The following is a 15,290-nucleotide window of genomic DNA, read 5'->3' as shown; positions in this document are numbered from 1 at the left end:
GCAAACTTGAAAACTATTTTTTCAAAGAACTCAAGTTTCTAGAACTCGAGTTATACAGCAAACTCAAGTTCCAAAAGAGTAGTACATCCATATATATTTCCAAAACAATCGTAGATCCTTACATATTTTGTCAAATAGTGGTATTTAACCATTTTAGCCTTAGAAATAGTGTCAATGTATGTCAAGGATGGAGCCACAATTTTGAGTTAAGGGGGGTGACTTCAACTTCTAGATCTACAAGTTCTTAGTCGCTGAGGTTTTTTTTTTTTTTTTTTTTTTTTTGAGTTTTTGATGTGTGCATCTACTGATTAAAGACAAAATTATTCATTTTAAAACTTTTTAAAAGGCTAGTTGTTTGTTTGAGTAAAATTGGTTAATTAAACTTAATTTTTTTTAGCTTTGCTATTGGTGATTTTTGTTGTTGCACAAATGTTTTTGGGCTAGTATATGTTTTTTTTAGAATTTAGATCTATAAATTTTTTAATGACCTTTAAATTGAGAAAAATGCTAGAAGTATATTGTTGATATAGTGAGTGATTATTTGTAAGTAAAAAAGTGATGTGAGTGATAAGCTCAGATGGGAACTGGTAAAATGTTGTAGATGAATTTGTAACTTTGCTGTTACTCTAAAAAGAATTAATGATATTGTTGAGGGGGACAAAATATAATTTTATAGAACAAATATATATATGTACACACACTAATATCTTTTTTTTTTTTAAATGGGGGGGGGGGGGGGGGGGGGCAATTGTCCCCCATAGTCAATGCATGCCTCCGTCCATAAACTATGTTGATTTAAATTTTGTCATCTTCTTTTCAATAAAACAATCAAATATTAAACAAAACCCTATTAAATTAGATTTGATATTCTTTTTAAAAATTCTAACAAAATTAAGTACGTCATTTTCAAAAAAAAAAAAATCTTTAAATTGAATATAACTTAATAATTAAATATGTAAGATAATTTTTTTGTTGAATTTATTTATGATTGCATGAATTTTAACGACCACAAAAAAATTATTTTAAAAATTATTTGATTGATTTTATTTTTCTTTAGAATAAGAAGTAAATTTGTCCTTTTTTTTTTTTTTTTTTTTGTTTGTTCGACTATCTATGACACCATAAATAATACTAGTCTCATCACATGCACTTTGTGCAATGAGGCTTTTTAAATCTCTGAGGTGAATTTGAGTTTGCTAAATGCTTAAAAAAATTTCTATTAAAAAAAAAAAGGTAAAAGAAGCAGGAAATAAAAAAGTGTGTGTAAAAAAGATAAGAGCTTGTTTGGATGGATGAGTTTTGAGTGATATCACTCAATTTTCTGTTTCCATCATCCAAATCGTGTGGGTCCCATGGATGAGCATTTGTTTGGATGAGTTTTGGATCATTGTTTCCATCACTCAATTCTCTAATTTTTGAGTGATGAGTTATGGAAACTGAAAGTACATTTTATGTGTTTTTAGTTTCCATAACTTTGTTTTTAATGACATTTCTGTAATTAAACATACATTGAGGGACCCACAAGTCAAGTAAGCCACAACTTTTGACTCTTTTTTTTTTTTTTCCTCACTAGGTTCGGTGAGGTTTTTTTTTTTTTTTTTTTTTTTTTTTTTTTTCAACTGGGTTCTGTGAGTTTGGGTATTGGGGTTGAAGAAAAAAAAAAGTAAAAGCTGCACCAAATTATAGGTATGGGGCCCACAAACAATTGAAAAATATTGAGTGATGACAAATAAGTGATGGTGCCAAACGGGTGAGGTGTAGAGAGTTGGGGTATTTTAAGTGATGAGTGATGAGTGACGAAAATTGAGTGATAAGTGATGAGTGACCATTTTTTTTAACCAAACAAGCCCTAAGTGCCTTATAACTCAATAGTATTGTCTACTTCTCTCGATACAGAGAACTTAGTTTTAAATAACCATTTATTATTATAAGAATTAATAATAATAAAAAGATAGATATCTCCAGTTATAATAATAATAAATAAATAAATAAAGTTGATGGTCAACTATGAATTTAATGTATTAAAATATATTGAATAAAAAATCAAAATCTAAATTAGGGTCAGCGAATTGGTTAATAGCACTTTCAAGTAATTATGTCTGTTTGTGTTACAATCACTTCACATATTTCGGTATCATTAAAAAAAAAAAGATCGTAAATAAAGCAATGAACATAAACCTCAAGATCCACAAACGAATGCTTTGCACATTTTGTAACATCTAACAAATACCAATTTATCCCATTAATGTCTCAACAAAATTCACTCACAAACTTTCAAAAGAACGAATTTACACTTGAATCAACACAGAAAAATGATACAAATACGTAAGTAAATCATACAAAAAAGTTTCAACAGTCACACAAATAAGCCTATAATATATATTTAGTTCACAAACCTACAATTTTTCCTTATCTCACCCTGACTTCCTGTAAGCACATCAATGTAACCCATTTTTACCATAGCTGCCCCAAACTTATAAGCCCATGCTTGACCGTGCCTTGCATTATTTCTAACAATTTCAACCGTTGAAGTGCTGCTCAAAAGAGATTGATCAGAGGTCAATAAGCCATGGTGGTTCTTCAAATTTTTATAGTACTTATTATCAAGCCTATATGGTGTAAGTACATCAAGAGGTACTATTGGATCGTTGCCATTATTAGCATTTTTCGGACACTTGGTCTTTAAGTCTCTAGCAAATATGGGATCCATTGAAGTGTCTTGTAGATTTGTTTCACTGAAATTGTATAATCGCTCTGAGAAAGAAGAACAATGTGACCTTCCAATGGAATGTGCCCCAGAAAGTGTCACCATTTCATCAAGACTAAGTCCTTTTTGTGCAAATCTTTCTTCTAGTTCCTGAGCATTGAGGGTAGGTGGTGGAAGGTTTTGATCGGGCTCATCCTTACGTGATACCCTGCCATCACGGCGTCCTGATGGCACCATGTAACTTATGCCTCCAACTTTGTAAGCACTGTCACGAGCAGCAAATGCAACAATGTCTGCGCATGAGACTGTTTGTGGGCATTGAGCTTCAAGTTTAGCCTTTGCTTCAAATATCACTTCAAAGCCTCTTAAGCTTGGATTGTTGGCTCGATTGTCCTTCTCGGCTTGATTTCCAGGGGTTGAATCAAGTAGGACAGAAGCGTCACAACCCTGGCATAGATAACATGTACAATATTAAACTCCACATCTTAGTAATTAAGTAGCTTATATGGTATACTCGGAGAAAAAAAAGAAGCAAAAGGGACTACAGATGTAGGTACAGTTTCGGTTTAACATATTACAAGTTAATTGGTGTTTCAAAGAGCTAATTAACATACCCTGACGAAACAATCATGAAAATGCATTCTGATGAGGCCAGCAGCTAGGCCAGGGTTACTTGACACAGCTTTGTTCACAGTGTTTCTCACAATGGTCTCTGCAGAAGGACAAGTTGATTGATAGAAACCCACTTTGAGTGATGGCATCGCCAGTGACATTGACACCATCATAGACATAGTAACAAAGAAAACCAAGCAAAATTTGATTGTTACCATAGTTACTCTACAACTCAAACACTGCAATACTCTAATGAGGGAATGAATAAGACTGAGAGTAAAGAGCAGAGAAAGAACAGCTAAAGAAGAATATTATAAGCAAGATGGAGATGAAGATAAAGGTTGTTGTTAGCCAAGTATTTATAGGAATGAAGTTAGTGAAGATGGGACTGGCAGTTTTACTCTGTAAACCAAATCATTTATTGCGGCATAGAAGAGAGACTTGAAGCTGTCTAAGTTTGAGGGTTTCCATGGTAACAAAGAGGAAACAGTCCTCTTTGGCTCACTCCAACGTGCAGTAGCTTATTTTACAAGATCTTCCATCCTATTAGCCCATTAGAAATTGAGTAGGTAGTGATGCATTTATGTTCTTTGACTGTTAGGGATGTGACATCCCAGATGTCAACTTGGCAGTGGGAAAGGTAGGAAGGTACAATAATGTACGTACGTAAATACCCCACAGACATGCACCTACTGCAGACTAGGTCAATGAGCTTAATTTTCTGCATCTTTGTATAGTTTTTCATTATATTTTAACATCTTGATTAGGACAAAGGAAATGGGTGGAAGAGAAGTACTGAAAGGGATAGTGGATCCCACCATTATTCATTTATTCTACTGTTTGATAGTTTTTCAAGCGCGTGGCAGGTAAGAAATTAGGGAAATGATCATTTTCCTCAATAATTAAGAGAAATAAATTTTTTTGTTCCTAATTTATTTTATAGATTTTCAAATAGACTAGGAAACTAGAATTTAAAATATATATATATATATATATCCTTTTCTATTCCATTATATTTTTTATAAAAATCTATTTATCTCATTTTATGTATAGTATTATAATTGAGAAAACAAATGATCAACCGAGTAATTATTCTGTATTTTCAAAATATAATAACATGCCCTCTCCTCTCACATAATAGCAATAGGGCATACTTATTAAATTTATACCTTAATCTACCATTCACATAATAAAGGAGAGAGTACCTAATAATTTTCATGATTAAGTATGACAAACTACCTGGATCTCCCATTAATTGACCAAGTAGCCAGCATTTCATTATCAGTTGGAACTCATTTTAGATAATCATTTATTAGTCATCTTAAGGAAAAGGTCCTCTTTGATTGGTAAAATGTCATTCTCAACTTACAAATCCAACCTTTTATTTGGTGGACTAAGACAAAATGAATAGTTATAAAAAGACAACTTTTAGCTTAGTTCAACCCCTCAACATTTCTCACACTTTTCTTCATAATTATTTAAGTTCGGCTAGATAAAAACTCCACATAAAGTGTCACATACTCCATCACATTGAATAACCATTCACTCGATATGAGACCACCAGAACACCTGGTTTAGAGAGGGTGTGAAAATTTCCGTGAGCACAAACTTAGAGTAATATTTTTCCCATTTGACAATTGTACATATAATGGACCATAGAAAAATCAATGGGCAAGTTGTTCACATCCTACATCATGTTTATAATTAGGCGAAAAACACATTTTGGTCCCTACATTTTCAGTCGATTCCCGTTTTAGTCCCTAAGTTTTTTTTTTTACTGCTTTTAGTCCCTCTCTTGAAAAACGGTTCCATTTTGATCCCTACCGTTACATCATAAACGGATATTGCTGATGTGGCAAACGGCATGCATTGTTGGCCTGACGTGGCCATTAAAATAATAATAAAAAATGCCACGTCAGCATTTAAATTAAAAAAAATTAATTTATTAATTTTAACTAAATAAAAAAAATTAAAAACAGAATTAAAAACTAAAAATCATATGAATTGAGATCTAAGTGTGCCTTGAACAAGAACACCAAGAACACAAACCCAGAAATTTAAAAAACAAACAAAAAAAAGAAGAAGGTATTTTTCACTATTTATCCACCTGACACTTCTTCAATTAACTAAAACTAGAACCGGATAATAAAAAAACTCTCCTTCCCCGAAAACAAAACCATCTCCCCTAACACTCATCTCTCAAAAACGTTAAGTCCCCAAAAACCATCTCCCCTAACACTCATCTCTCAAAAACCCAAACTGAAAAACCCTTTTGAACCCATAGCTAACACATCAATTTCTGGGTTTGGATCTTCGAATCCGTAGATCTCAGTCTCTCTATCCTTCCTCATTCTCAGATCGGAGCTTAGATTTTTATTTTTTTATTATTATTATTTTTTTTTTTGTGGAGAACCAAACGGTCCTCACTCTCAGATCGGCGTGAAGCTTAGATCAGTGTGGATTGTGAGATATCTCCATTGAGTGAAACGGAAAACAAATCAGTAAGTTGTGGTTTGGGTAAGTGATTGTTCTGATTTGGTATTTGTTGGGTGGTGGATTTCTGGGTTGATCTGAGCGTGACCGGAGCTGGGTGTGTGCTGTGATGTGTGCGTGGGTTTGGATCGGTGGGTTTCTAGGTTGATCTGGGCGTGACCGAAACTGGGTGTGTGCTGTGATGTGTGCATGGGTTTGGATCGACGGAGATCGGAGTGGGTTTGAACTAATGCTTTGATGGTTTTTTTTTTTTTTTTTTTAATTTCTAGGTTTGTGTTCTTGGATTTGAGCTTGTGTGCTGTGATGTGTGCGTAGGTTTGGATCGGCGGAGATCTGAGTTTGAACTAATGCTTTGATGGTTTTTTTTTTTTTTTTTTTTTTAATTTCTGGGTTTGTGTTCTTGGATTTGAGCTTGTGTGCTGTGATGTGTGCGTAGGTTTGGATCGGCGGAGATCTGGGTTTGAACTAATGCTTTGATGGTTTTTTTTTTTTTTTTTTTTAAAATTTCTGGGTTTGTGTTCTTGGATTTGAGTTTGTGTTCTTGGTATTCTTGTTCAAGACACACTTAGATCTTAATTCATATGATTTTTAGTTTTTAATTCTGTTTTTAATTTTTTTTATTTAGTTAAAATTAATAAATTAATTTTTTTAATTTAAATGCTGACGTGGCATTTTTTATTATTATTTTAATGGCCACGTCAGGCCAACAGTGCATGCCGTTTCACATCAGCAATATTCGTTTATGATGTAACGGTAGGGACCAAAATGGAACCGTTTTTCAGGAGAGGGACTAAAAGCGGTAAAAAAAAACTTAGAGACTAAAACGGGAATCGACTGAAAATGTAGGGACCAAAATGTGTTTTTCGCCTTATAATTATTAGTTGGAAAAATACACTATATACATCATGTGGTCATAAATGTCCTAAATTTGTTGTGTTATTTAAGAGGAGCTCTGATTGTGTTGATGAAATAAAGGGTTTCTTTCATTTATTCTCTCCTTCATTCTTTTTTTTTGAAAAAATAATGTTAACATAGCCTGTTCCCCCTTTTTTTTTTTAAAGAAAAAGAATTAAGGTTCAAAACTCCTATCCCCCATCTATCATCTACCATCAATTAACCAAAAAACTAAATAACTAAATTAATGGAATATTTATCAAGATAATAATCTAGTTAGTTGAATTAGAAAAATATAGTAGTTTCAAGGGGGTTTAGGACCCTTTTTTGTTCTGGTTTTATTTAGCTAAGGCAACCTCAATGAAAAAAAAAATGCACAGTATTGGGCCTCAAAGCCCAACGAGATCCAAGGTTTCTACCAACCCAACAAATTAACAAATAACTCCCAAATCCAGCCTTTCAAGCAAAAAGCCTATAACATAGTCCTAAATTAATCAAATGGCTTCCAGGTTTCTACTTTCAAAAGAAGCAACTTCAACCACAGCTCAAGTCTTTTAGCAATGCATTAAAGCCTCCTTAAGCCTAAATTCCTAGGCAACTTTATCCGAAATTATTTCAGCACAAGCCAAAGGCTTAAATCTAAAACCCAAGCACCACCCAAAACAAATAAATAAAACTCTCAAAAGGTTAAGTGTTAGATACCTAATTCCAACATTGGCAAAAAGAGGAAGTCTACTAAGTTATAATTAATTAGACTCATTGTAGGGTCGGTTTTTGAGGCCCAGGCCCAGCAAGTAAGTGATTCTGGCCTAAAGAACCCTAGACAATGAATTTGTAGAGAGCGGGTTACAGAACTAGGGCTTGACGAAGTGAATGTTAGTTAATTGTATGCCATGCAGCAGTTTGAATGTAAGAATATCTCCTTTATGTCCACAGGGTGTTCGGTTCGAGGAGACGTATGGGTGCACCTCTGGTTCTGATTAAAGACTATAGCAATCCTTTCTCTCTCTCTATCTCCTTTTTCTTCCCTTTTTTCGAATCCCTTCTTCATGGGGATTTCCTTCTCTTATATAGCCTCCTTTAATTAATAAGAGCCTTACACTTGTTAACCATCTAGACCTTCACTTGAGTGCCTGTCCCATCGGACATCCACCCTATCTTTTTGTGAGTTGCATTGGCCAATGTAACACTGTTCGCCTGTCTTCTCTACATTAATGCGGCTGGAAAAGTAGCTTCCTTGCATTTAATGCAGCAGTTGTGGTTTCCCCCTGGACGTCTTACATTTTCTTCCTTCTTCCTGCTTTGTGAGGCTCATCCTTACTACCCATATTCGTTTGGGATGATTCTTCACTATGGATAGGGCGCACATTGGACCCGTATTTGGTACGTCCGAGGAGACATTCCTCCTCGGACGTCTTTTAAATAAGTTGGGCTCAACAGGGTTGAGCTGGAAGTCTTTTGGTGTCCCTTTTCCCCCTTAATCATGGCTGGACTCTGTACGGGGTCCAAGGCCCATTGTTTGACTTAGGAATTTTACCCCTACAATAGCCCCTCAAAATTCCAACTCTTTCTCTCTTGTCTGAGGAGGAAAGGCAGGATTTTGACATTCATAGGATCATTTATTGTGGATTCCTGCTTCACCCGTGCGGAGATATGCTTCCCACGTGCCTCATTAATGCTGAAGGCGTTTAATGACCCATGAGATGCTAATTATTGCGTTTAGCGGTTTTATATCCTTTCAATCTGACGGTTGGGTGCCAGATCAATGATTGAAACGCAGGTCTGGTCTCAGGGGCCTCCTTTCCAACAGGAACAAAGGGCAATCTTCCAAGGATGCCCCAAAGGAACAAACTACCTCCAAAGCTCCTCCTCCCCTTCCTCCCATGTCCGACCCAACGCTACAGCCTATACCCAATTTGAGGCGGAAAAGGCCCGTGGAGGAATTGGAGGAGGGCGAGGCCGGCCTTGAAAAGGCCAAGCATCAGAAGAAGGGTAAAGAGCCCAAGGAGAAGAGGACCAGGTCCGTTGACAGCCGAGACGAGGATGCTATTCGGAGGGAACAGCGGACCTGATCGCCACTGCTCGAGTTGGATGGCGCTCCGATCTCTTGGGACACAACTCTCTGGGAAGCCCAGTGAGGACAGGCGTCATTCCTGGCCGAGGCCCTGCAACGGCCCCTCCTTTTGCCTCGAGATATGGAGGGTCTTCGGGCTACTCGGTAACCAGACCATTTCATGTCACTGAAGAGAGACATGGCTATGGTAAGTAAGACTTCTTTTATCTAGCTTTCTTATTCCGTACCTATTTGTTCGTCATTTTCTTTTAATTTGGCTTCTATTTTTTGGCGTAGGTCACTCAACAAATTTTTGTTGCCAAGGAGTGGGCCAAGAAGGCTCACGAGGACCTGCACAATGAGGCTCATTCCCGCCTCGCTGCTGAGAAGGCCGCCGGCACCCTTAGGCAGGAAAAGGATCGCCTGAGCAGCAAGGTGAAGGAGGCGCAGAAGGGTCGCGCAAGCGCCAAGGCCAGACTTAAAAATACCACCAAGCAGGCTAAGGATCTACGCCAACAGCTCCAACAGTCCGAGGCAAGCTCGCGACAGAGAAGCAGGCGGTCTCAGATCTCAGGGCCGAGCTAGCAAAGGTCAAGGAGGCGGCCGAGAAAGCGGTGTCAGCCTCTTATGACCGTGGTGTTAAGGACATCGAGATTAGGCTGACTGAAGAGGTGGCCGCCGTATGCAGGGATTACATCACTATGTCTTGGGGTGTAGCCTTGGATCGGGCGGCAGTTCCAGCGGACTCCGATCTCCGGAAAGATGAGAATATCTTTTTCTTGGAAGATATTCGAGAGATTCCCGATTCGGCTGCTCCTGAGGAACCTCTTCCTACGAAGGACCTAACTTCGAACTCCCATATGCCTGAAGCTGAGGGGACGCAGCCGGCCGCGAAGGATAAATCGCCTGAGGTCAGTCTCTCAATCAGGGATGTTGTCGTGTAAGCCAAGGAGGTTGTTCCGGGACCTCAGGCAAGAGATTATCAACCTGAGCCTACTCAGGGTTAGGATTTAGGAAAGTAGTGTAGGACTTTATCTGTAGCTATTTTCTTTAATCCTTACATTTTGTACTGTTAATGTATGTGAAAGAACGCTTTTGGATTTCAATGAATGATGTCATTTTCCTTTAAATTTTGTTGCACTGATACCTTTTCTGCTTTCATCATAAATGAATATCTATTCTGCCACTAACTGTTGAGAACCAAGCATGAATGAGTGAATGTGTAAAAAATGATAATCAATGTGTAAAAAGTGATAGTCAATGATTAGGTAAAACTGCTTCCAGGTTAATTTCCTCCAAACCTGTGGTCCGAAGAGCCAGGCAGTACTTGGGTTCTGTTTAACACTTAGCGAAAATGGCTTCAAGATTAATTTCCCCCAAGCCTATGGTCCGAGGAACCAGGCAGTACTTGGGTTCTGTTTAACACTTAGCGAAAATGGCTTCAAGGTTAATTTCCCCAAAGCCTGTGGTCCAAGGAGCCAAGCAATACTTGGGTTCTGTTTAACACTTAGCAAAAATGGCTTCAAGGTTAATTTCCCTTAAGCCTGTGGTCCGAGGAGCTAGGCAGTACTTGGGTTCTATTTAACACTTAGCGAAAATGAAAATGGCTTCAAGGTTAATTTTCCCCAAGCTTGTGGTCTGAGGAGCCAGACAGTACTTGGGTTCTGTTTAACACTTGCAAAAATGGCTTCAAGGTTAATTTCCCCTAAGCCTGTGGTCCGAGGAGCCAGGCAGTACTTGGGTTCTGTTTAACACTTAGCGAAAATGAAAATGGCTTCAAGGTTAATTTCCCCCAAGCCTGTGGTCCGAGGAGCCAGGCAGTACTTGGGTTCTGTTTAACACTTAGAGAAAATGGCTTCAAGGTTAATTTCCCCCAAGCCTGTGGTCTGAGGAGCCAGGCAGTACTTAGGTTCTGTTTAACACTTAATGAAAATGGCTGTACAATAGTGTGGCGCCAAGAATTATGTCTTTTATTAATAACAGTACATTTTCAGGTTATTTACATTCCAAGGGTGGGGCACTACATGTTCATCCAAATCTTCCAAAAAGTAGGCTCCTATGCCGGCTATGGAGGTGATACGATATAGGTCTTCCCAATTTGGTCCGAGTTTTCCCCACGCAAGGTTTCTCGCAGTGCCCAGGACCTTCCTCAATACCAGATCCCCGGGCGCCAAGGGCCTTAGCTTCACCTTGGCATCGTAACCTTGCTTGAGCTTTTGCTGATAGTATGCTAGGTGGACCATTGCGCTTTCCCTTCTTTCTTCGATGAGGTCCAAGATTTTTTCCAGAAGTCCATTGTTGGCAATGGGGCAGAAGGCAGTGGTCCTTTGTGTTGGGAAGTTTATCTCCAGTGGAATGACAGCCTCAGCTCCGTAGGTCATCGAAAAGGGGGTTTCTTCCGTGGACCTGCGAGGTGTGGTGCGGTATGTCCACAAGACATGGGCCAACTCTTCAACCCACCTCCTTTTCGCGTCGTCTAACCTCTTTTTCAGCCCATTCACTATAGTTTTGTTGACGGCTTCTGCCTGCCCATTACCCTGTAGGTAAGCCGGCGTGGAGTATTTGTTGGTAATTCCCAGCTCATTACAGTATCTTCTGAAGGCTTTGCTGTCAAACTAGAGGCCGTTGTCCGAGATCAGTGTGTGGGCGGTCCCGAACCTAGTGATGATATTTTTCCAAATAAACTTCTTGGCATCAACGTCCCTAATGTTTGCCAATGCCTCAGTTTCGACCCATTTTGTGAAATAATCAGTGCCGACAAGAAGAAATCTCTTGTTCCCTGCCGCTTTGGGGAATGGTCCTAGGATGTCTAGGCTCCATTGTGCGAATGGCCAAGGGTTGGACAGCGGGTTAAGTTTTTCGCCTGGCTGGTGTATATTCGGGGCGAACCTTTGGCACTGGTCGCATTTCTTCACATATTCGTGCACCTCTTTATGCATGCTCGACCATCAGTAACCCAACGTTATGGACCTATGGGACAAGAACCTACCCCCCGTATAACTTCCGCAAATTCCTTCATGTAACTCCTCCAAGATGAGTTCAGTAGCCTCTGGGTGCACACACAGCAAGTATGGCCCTGAGAACGAGCGCCTGTATAGTTTGGAGTCCTCGGACAACCAGAATCGAGAAGCTTTCCTCCTGATCTTGTCGGCCTCATTCTTATCGTCTGGTAAGGTGTCGTGCTTTAAGAACAGCACCAGAGGATCCATCCAGCTAGGTCCAGCCCTGACGTTGTGGACCCGTATTCCATTGGCCTTCTCCGTTGTTGGACGGTAGAGATCTTCTACTAAAATAACCTGAGGAAGTGGCTGAGCCAAGGAGGTGGTGAGCGTCACGAGAGAATCAGCATGGGTATTCCTGCTCCTGGATACATGCACCAGATGGAAGTGATAGAAATGGGTCTGCAGGTGCTTAACTTGGACGAGATACTCTTGCATTCTTTCATCCTTCGCCTCCAACTCCCCATTTACTTGTCCCACGATGAGTCTCAAATCCGAAAACATGTTCACGAATTTTCCACCCAGTTTCTGGATCATTGACATTTCTTCCAATTGTACCTCATACTCGGCTTCATTATTCGTGGCAGAGAATCCAAGCCTCAACGATTTTTCGATGGTTATCCCTTCAGGGGAGACCAGAACGAGCCCCACCCCTAAGCCCCTTTGGTTGGCTGCACCGTCGATGTGTGCTTTCCACCAATTGTGTTCTTGCTAAGAGATTGTGCTGATCAGTTTCCCATCAGGACTTAGTCATCCTGACCCTTCCTTTCCTTCTAGTGTGGGCTCCGCAAATTCAGCTACTAGATCGGTGAGGACCTGACCTTTCACAGCGGTGCGAGGCATGTACCTAATGTCGAAGGCGCCCAAAATCGTTCCCCATTTTGCAATTCTACCTGTGTAGTCGGTGTTGCGGAGAATGGATCTCAACAGAAGTTGAGTTAGCACAACTACAGTGTGTGCCTGGAAATAGTGGGGGAGCTTTCGCGTGGCTTGTACGATGGCCAAGATGGCTTTTTTGAGGGGGAGATAACGGGTCTCTGCCTCATGCAGTGATTTGCTCACATAGTAAATGGGTCGTTGCGTGCCATTCTCTTCTCGGATTAGCACTAAGCTCACTGCATGAGAGGCTACTGCGATGTAGGCGAGCAACACCTCGTCGGCATCAGGACTGGACATAATTGATGGTCAGGCGAGGTATTCCTTGAGCTATTGGAAAGCTAAAGCACACTCCTCAGTCCACTCGAAGCCCTTCCACTTGTGCAATAGGAGGAAGAAAGGCCTGCATCTTTCCGCTGAGCGGGAAATGAAATGGTTTAAAGCGGCAATCATGCCGGTGAGCTTCTAGACCTCTTTGGGATTCCGAGGAGGCTGCAGGCTATGTATAGCTCTAATTTGGTCAGGGTTAACTTCTATACCTCTGTGGGTCACCATGTAACCTAAGAATTTCCCTGATCCAACCCCAAATGAACATTTGGATGCGTTTAGTCGTAGCTTGTACTTTCTCATAATTCGAAAGATGTCCCCAAGATCTCTAACGTGGTTGGCCACTAATTTGCTTTTTACCACCATGTCATCTATATACACTTCAACGCTCTTACCCATCTGCTGTTCAAACATCCTGGTCATCATCCTTTGATAGGTCGACCCGGCATTCTTTAAGCCAAAGGGCATCACCTTATAATGATAATTTCCAACGGGGGTGACAAAAGCAGTTTTCTCTTGGTCCTCAGCAGCCAGGGGTATCTGATGATAGCCTTGGAAGGTGTCCAAAAAACTCATTCGAGGGTGTCCGACAGTCGAATCCACCAATCGGTCTATCCACGGCATGGGGAAGGGATCCTTCGGGCAGGCCTTGTTTAGGTCCGTGAAATCTATACAGACCCGCCATTTCCCATTCTTCTTTTTTACCACAACTGTGTTGGTAACCATTTGGGGTAGAATACCTCCTTGATAGCCCCTACTTTCTTCAATTTTATGACCTCCTCTCTCACGGCGTCTGTGTGTTCTTTCGACGGTCGCCGAGGAGGCTGCTTCTTAGGCGTTATAACCAGGTTAACATTAAGATGATGGCAGATGAAATCTGGGTCGACCCCAGGGGCCTCGTAGGCGTCCCAAGCGAATACGTCCTTGTTCTGTCTGAGAAAATCAACTAGTGTTGACTTCTCTTGGGGCGGTAATTCTGAGCCAAGCTGAAAAAACCTCTTTAGGTCTGATCCGACAAGTACTTTCTCCAGATCCTCGCAACTCACCTCCATGGCTGATCCTCTGCTATCCGCCGTTGGGACCTGGGTTGCTAATTGCTATAAGCTCTTCTCGGCTGAGGAGGGGGTTCACTATTTGGTCTTCGTGAGATTGCCGACACCATGCATTGCCTGGCCATCCCTTGGTTCCCAACTACTTCTTTCACTCGACCTCCCGATGGATAATTCACTTTTTTGTGTAAAGTTGATGACACAACCCCTAGTGCATGAAGCTACGGTCGGGCCACGATGGCTGTGTAGGGGGAGTAAGCATCTACTACAATGAAGTCTACCTCCCCCATGTCTGAATCTGTTTGTACAGGCAGCCTAATCATGCCTTTCGGGGTGACGGTTTTTCCTTCAAAACTGACCAAAGGGGAGTCGTATGCCGACAGGTCCTCTGGCTTCAGGTTCAATCCTTTATACAAGTCAGGATACATTACTTCCATGACGCTGCCTTGATCAACCAGCACTCTTTTCATGTCATAACCTCCAATTTTGAGCGTGACGACTAGGGCATCATCGTGGGGTTGAAGGGTTCCTTGTTTGTCCTCATCCAAGAACCCGATTAAGGGCGTGGCAATTACTCTGGCTCTCTTGGATTCCCTGTCACCCGGTTCAGCCGGGAACCTGCCCACTGACATTACTCTGAAAGGGTTGGAACCGGTCCTTCCAGGTGCGGCAAGAATGACATTTATTGTGCCAATGGGTGGCCTCAATGTACTTTGTTTGGTTTCGATATTTGACTGTTCCTGCCATCCCTCAGGGCAATGTAACAGATGCCTCAACTTCCCTTCTCGGATAAGCCGATCCAAATGGTTTTTTAGATTCCTGCAATTATCGGCGATGTGACCTGGCTCTTGGTGGTATGCGCAATACATATTCTGATTATGTTTCGAGGGGTCACCTACCATCCTGCTTGGCCATTGAAAGAATGGCTCACCCTTTACCTTCTTTAGGAACTTGTGTAGTGGTTCTCGGAACACAGCATGGACCGTTGGTGCCCCAGTGCAACCAGACTGTTCTGAGTAATCTCTTCTCGGCCTATTACTGTTGATAATGCGGTCCAACTTGAAGTCCCTCCTCTCCTGAGGGACAACCTTAGTTTTACCCTTCCCCATCTGCTGGTCTTCCTCAACCCTTTTGTACTTGTCAATTCTGTCCATGAGTTGGCGCATGCTAGTGACTGGCTTCCCAGTGAGGGACTTTCTTAAGCCATGCTCTGTCGGCAGGCCCCTCTTGAATGTACTAATGGCGACGTCATCGTAATTTCCTTCTATCTCATTATACAT

At 40.8% G+C, this 15,290-nt stretch overlaps 3 protein-coding genes across 3 annotated transcripts; all 3 read right to left on the bottom strand.

The window, feature by feature from the left end:
• Positions 1–2,301: 2,301 nt before the first annotated feature.
• On the bottom strand, positions 2,302–3,858 carry LOC126718412 (peroxidase 5-like). Its single transcript, XM_050420584.1, has 2 exons — positions 3,322–3,858; positions 2,302–3,154 (listed from the first exon to the last, which is right to left on the bottom strand). Exons 1-2 carry the CDS (start codon positions 3,535–3,537, stop codon positions 2,384–2,386), a joined length of 987 nt encoding a protein of 328 aa, XP_050276541.1. The 5' UTR covers positions 3,538–3,858; the 3' UTR covers positions 2,302–2,383.
• A 7,849-nt stretch (positions 3,859–11,707) lies between these two features.
• On the bottom strand, positions 11,708–12,934 carry LOC126719801 (uncharacterized). Its single transcript, XM_050422316.1, has 2 exons — positions 12,575–12,934; positions 11,708–12,469 (listed from the first exon to the last, which is right to left on the bottom strand). Exons 1-2 carry the CDS (start codon positions 12,932–12,934, stop codon positions 11,708–11,710), a joined length of 1,122 nt encoding a protein of 373 aa, XP_050278273.1.
• Positions 12,935–14,231: 1,297 nt separating this feature from the next.
• On the bottom strand, positions 14,232–15,290 carry LOC126719800 (uncharacterized). The gene has a single exon (XM_050422315.1). It carries the CDS (start codon positions 15,288–15,290, stop codon positions 14,232–14,234), a length of 1,059 nt encoding a protein of 352 aa, XP_050278272.1.

Source organism: Quercus robur, chromosome 3 (assembly GCF_932294415.1).
Source record: "Quercus robur chromosome 3, dhQueRobu3.1, whole genome shotgun sequence".
NCBI lineage: Eukaryota > Viridiplantae > Streptophyta > Magnoliopsida > Fagales > Fagaceae > Quercus > Quercus robur.
Note: the sequence above shows the minus strand (reverse complement) of the source record. Positions and strands in the feature narration are given on the sequence as shown.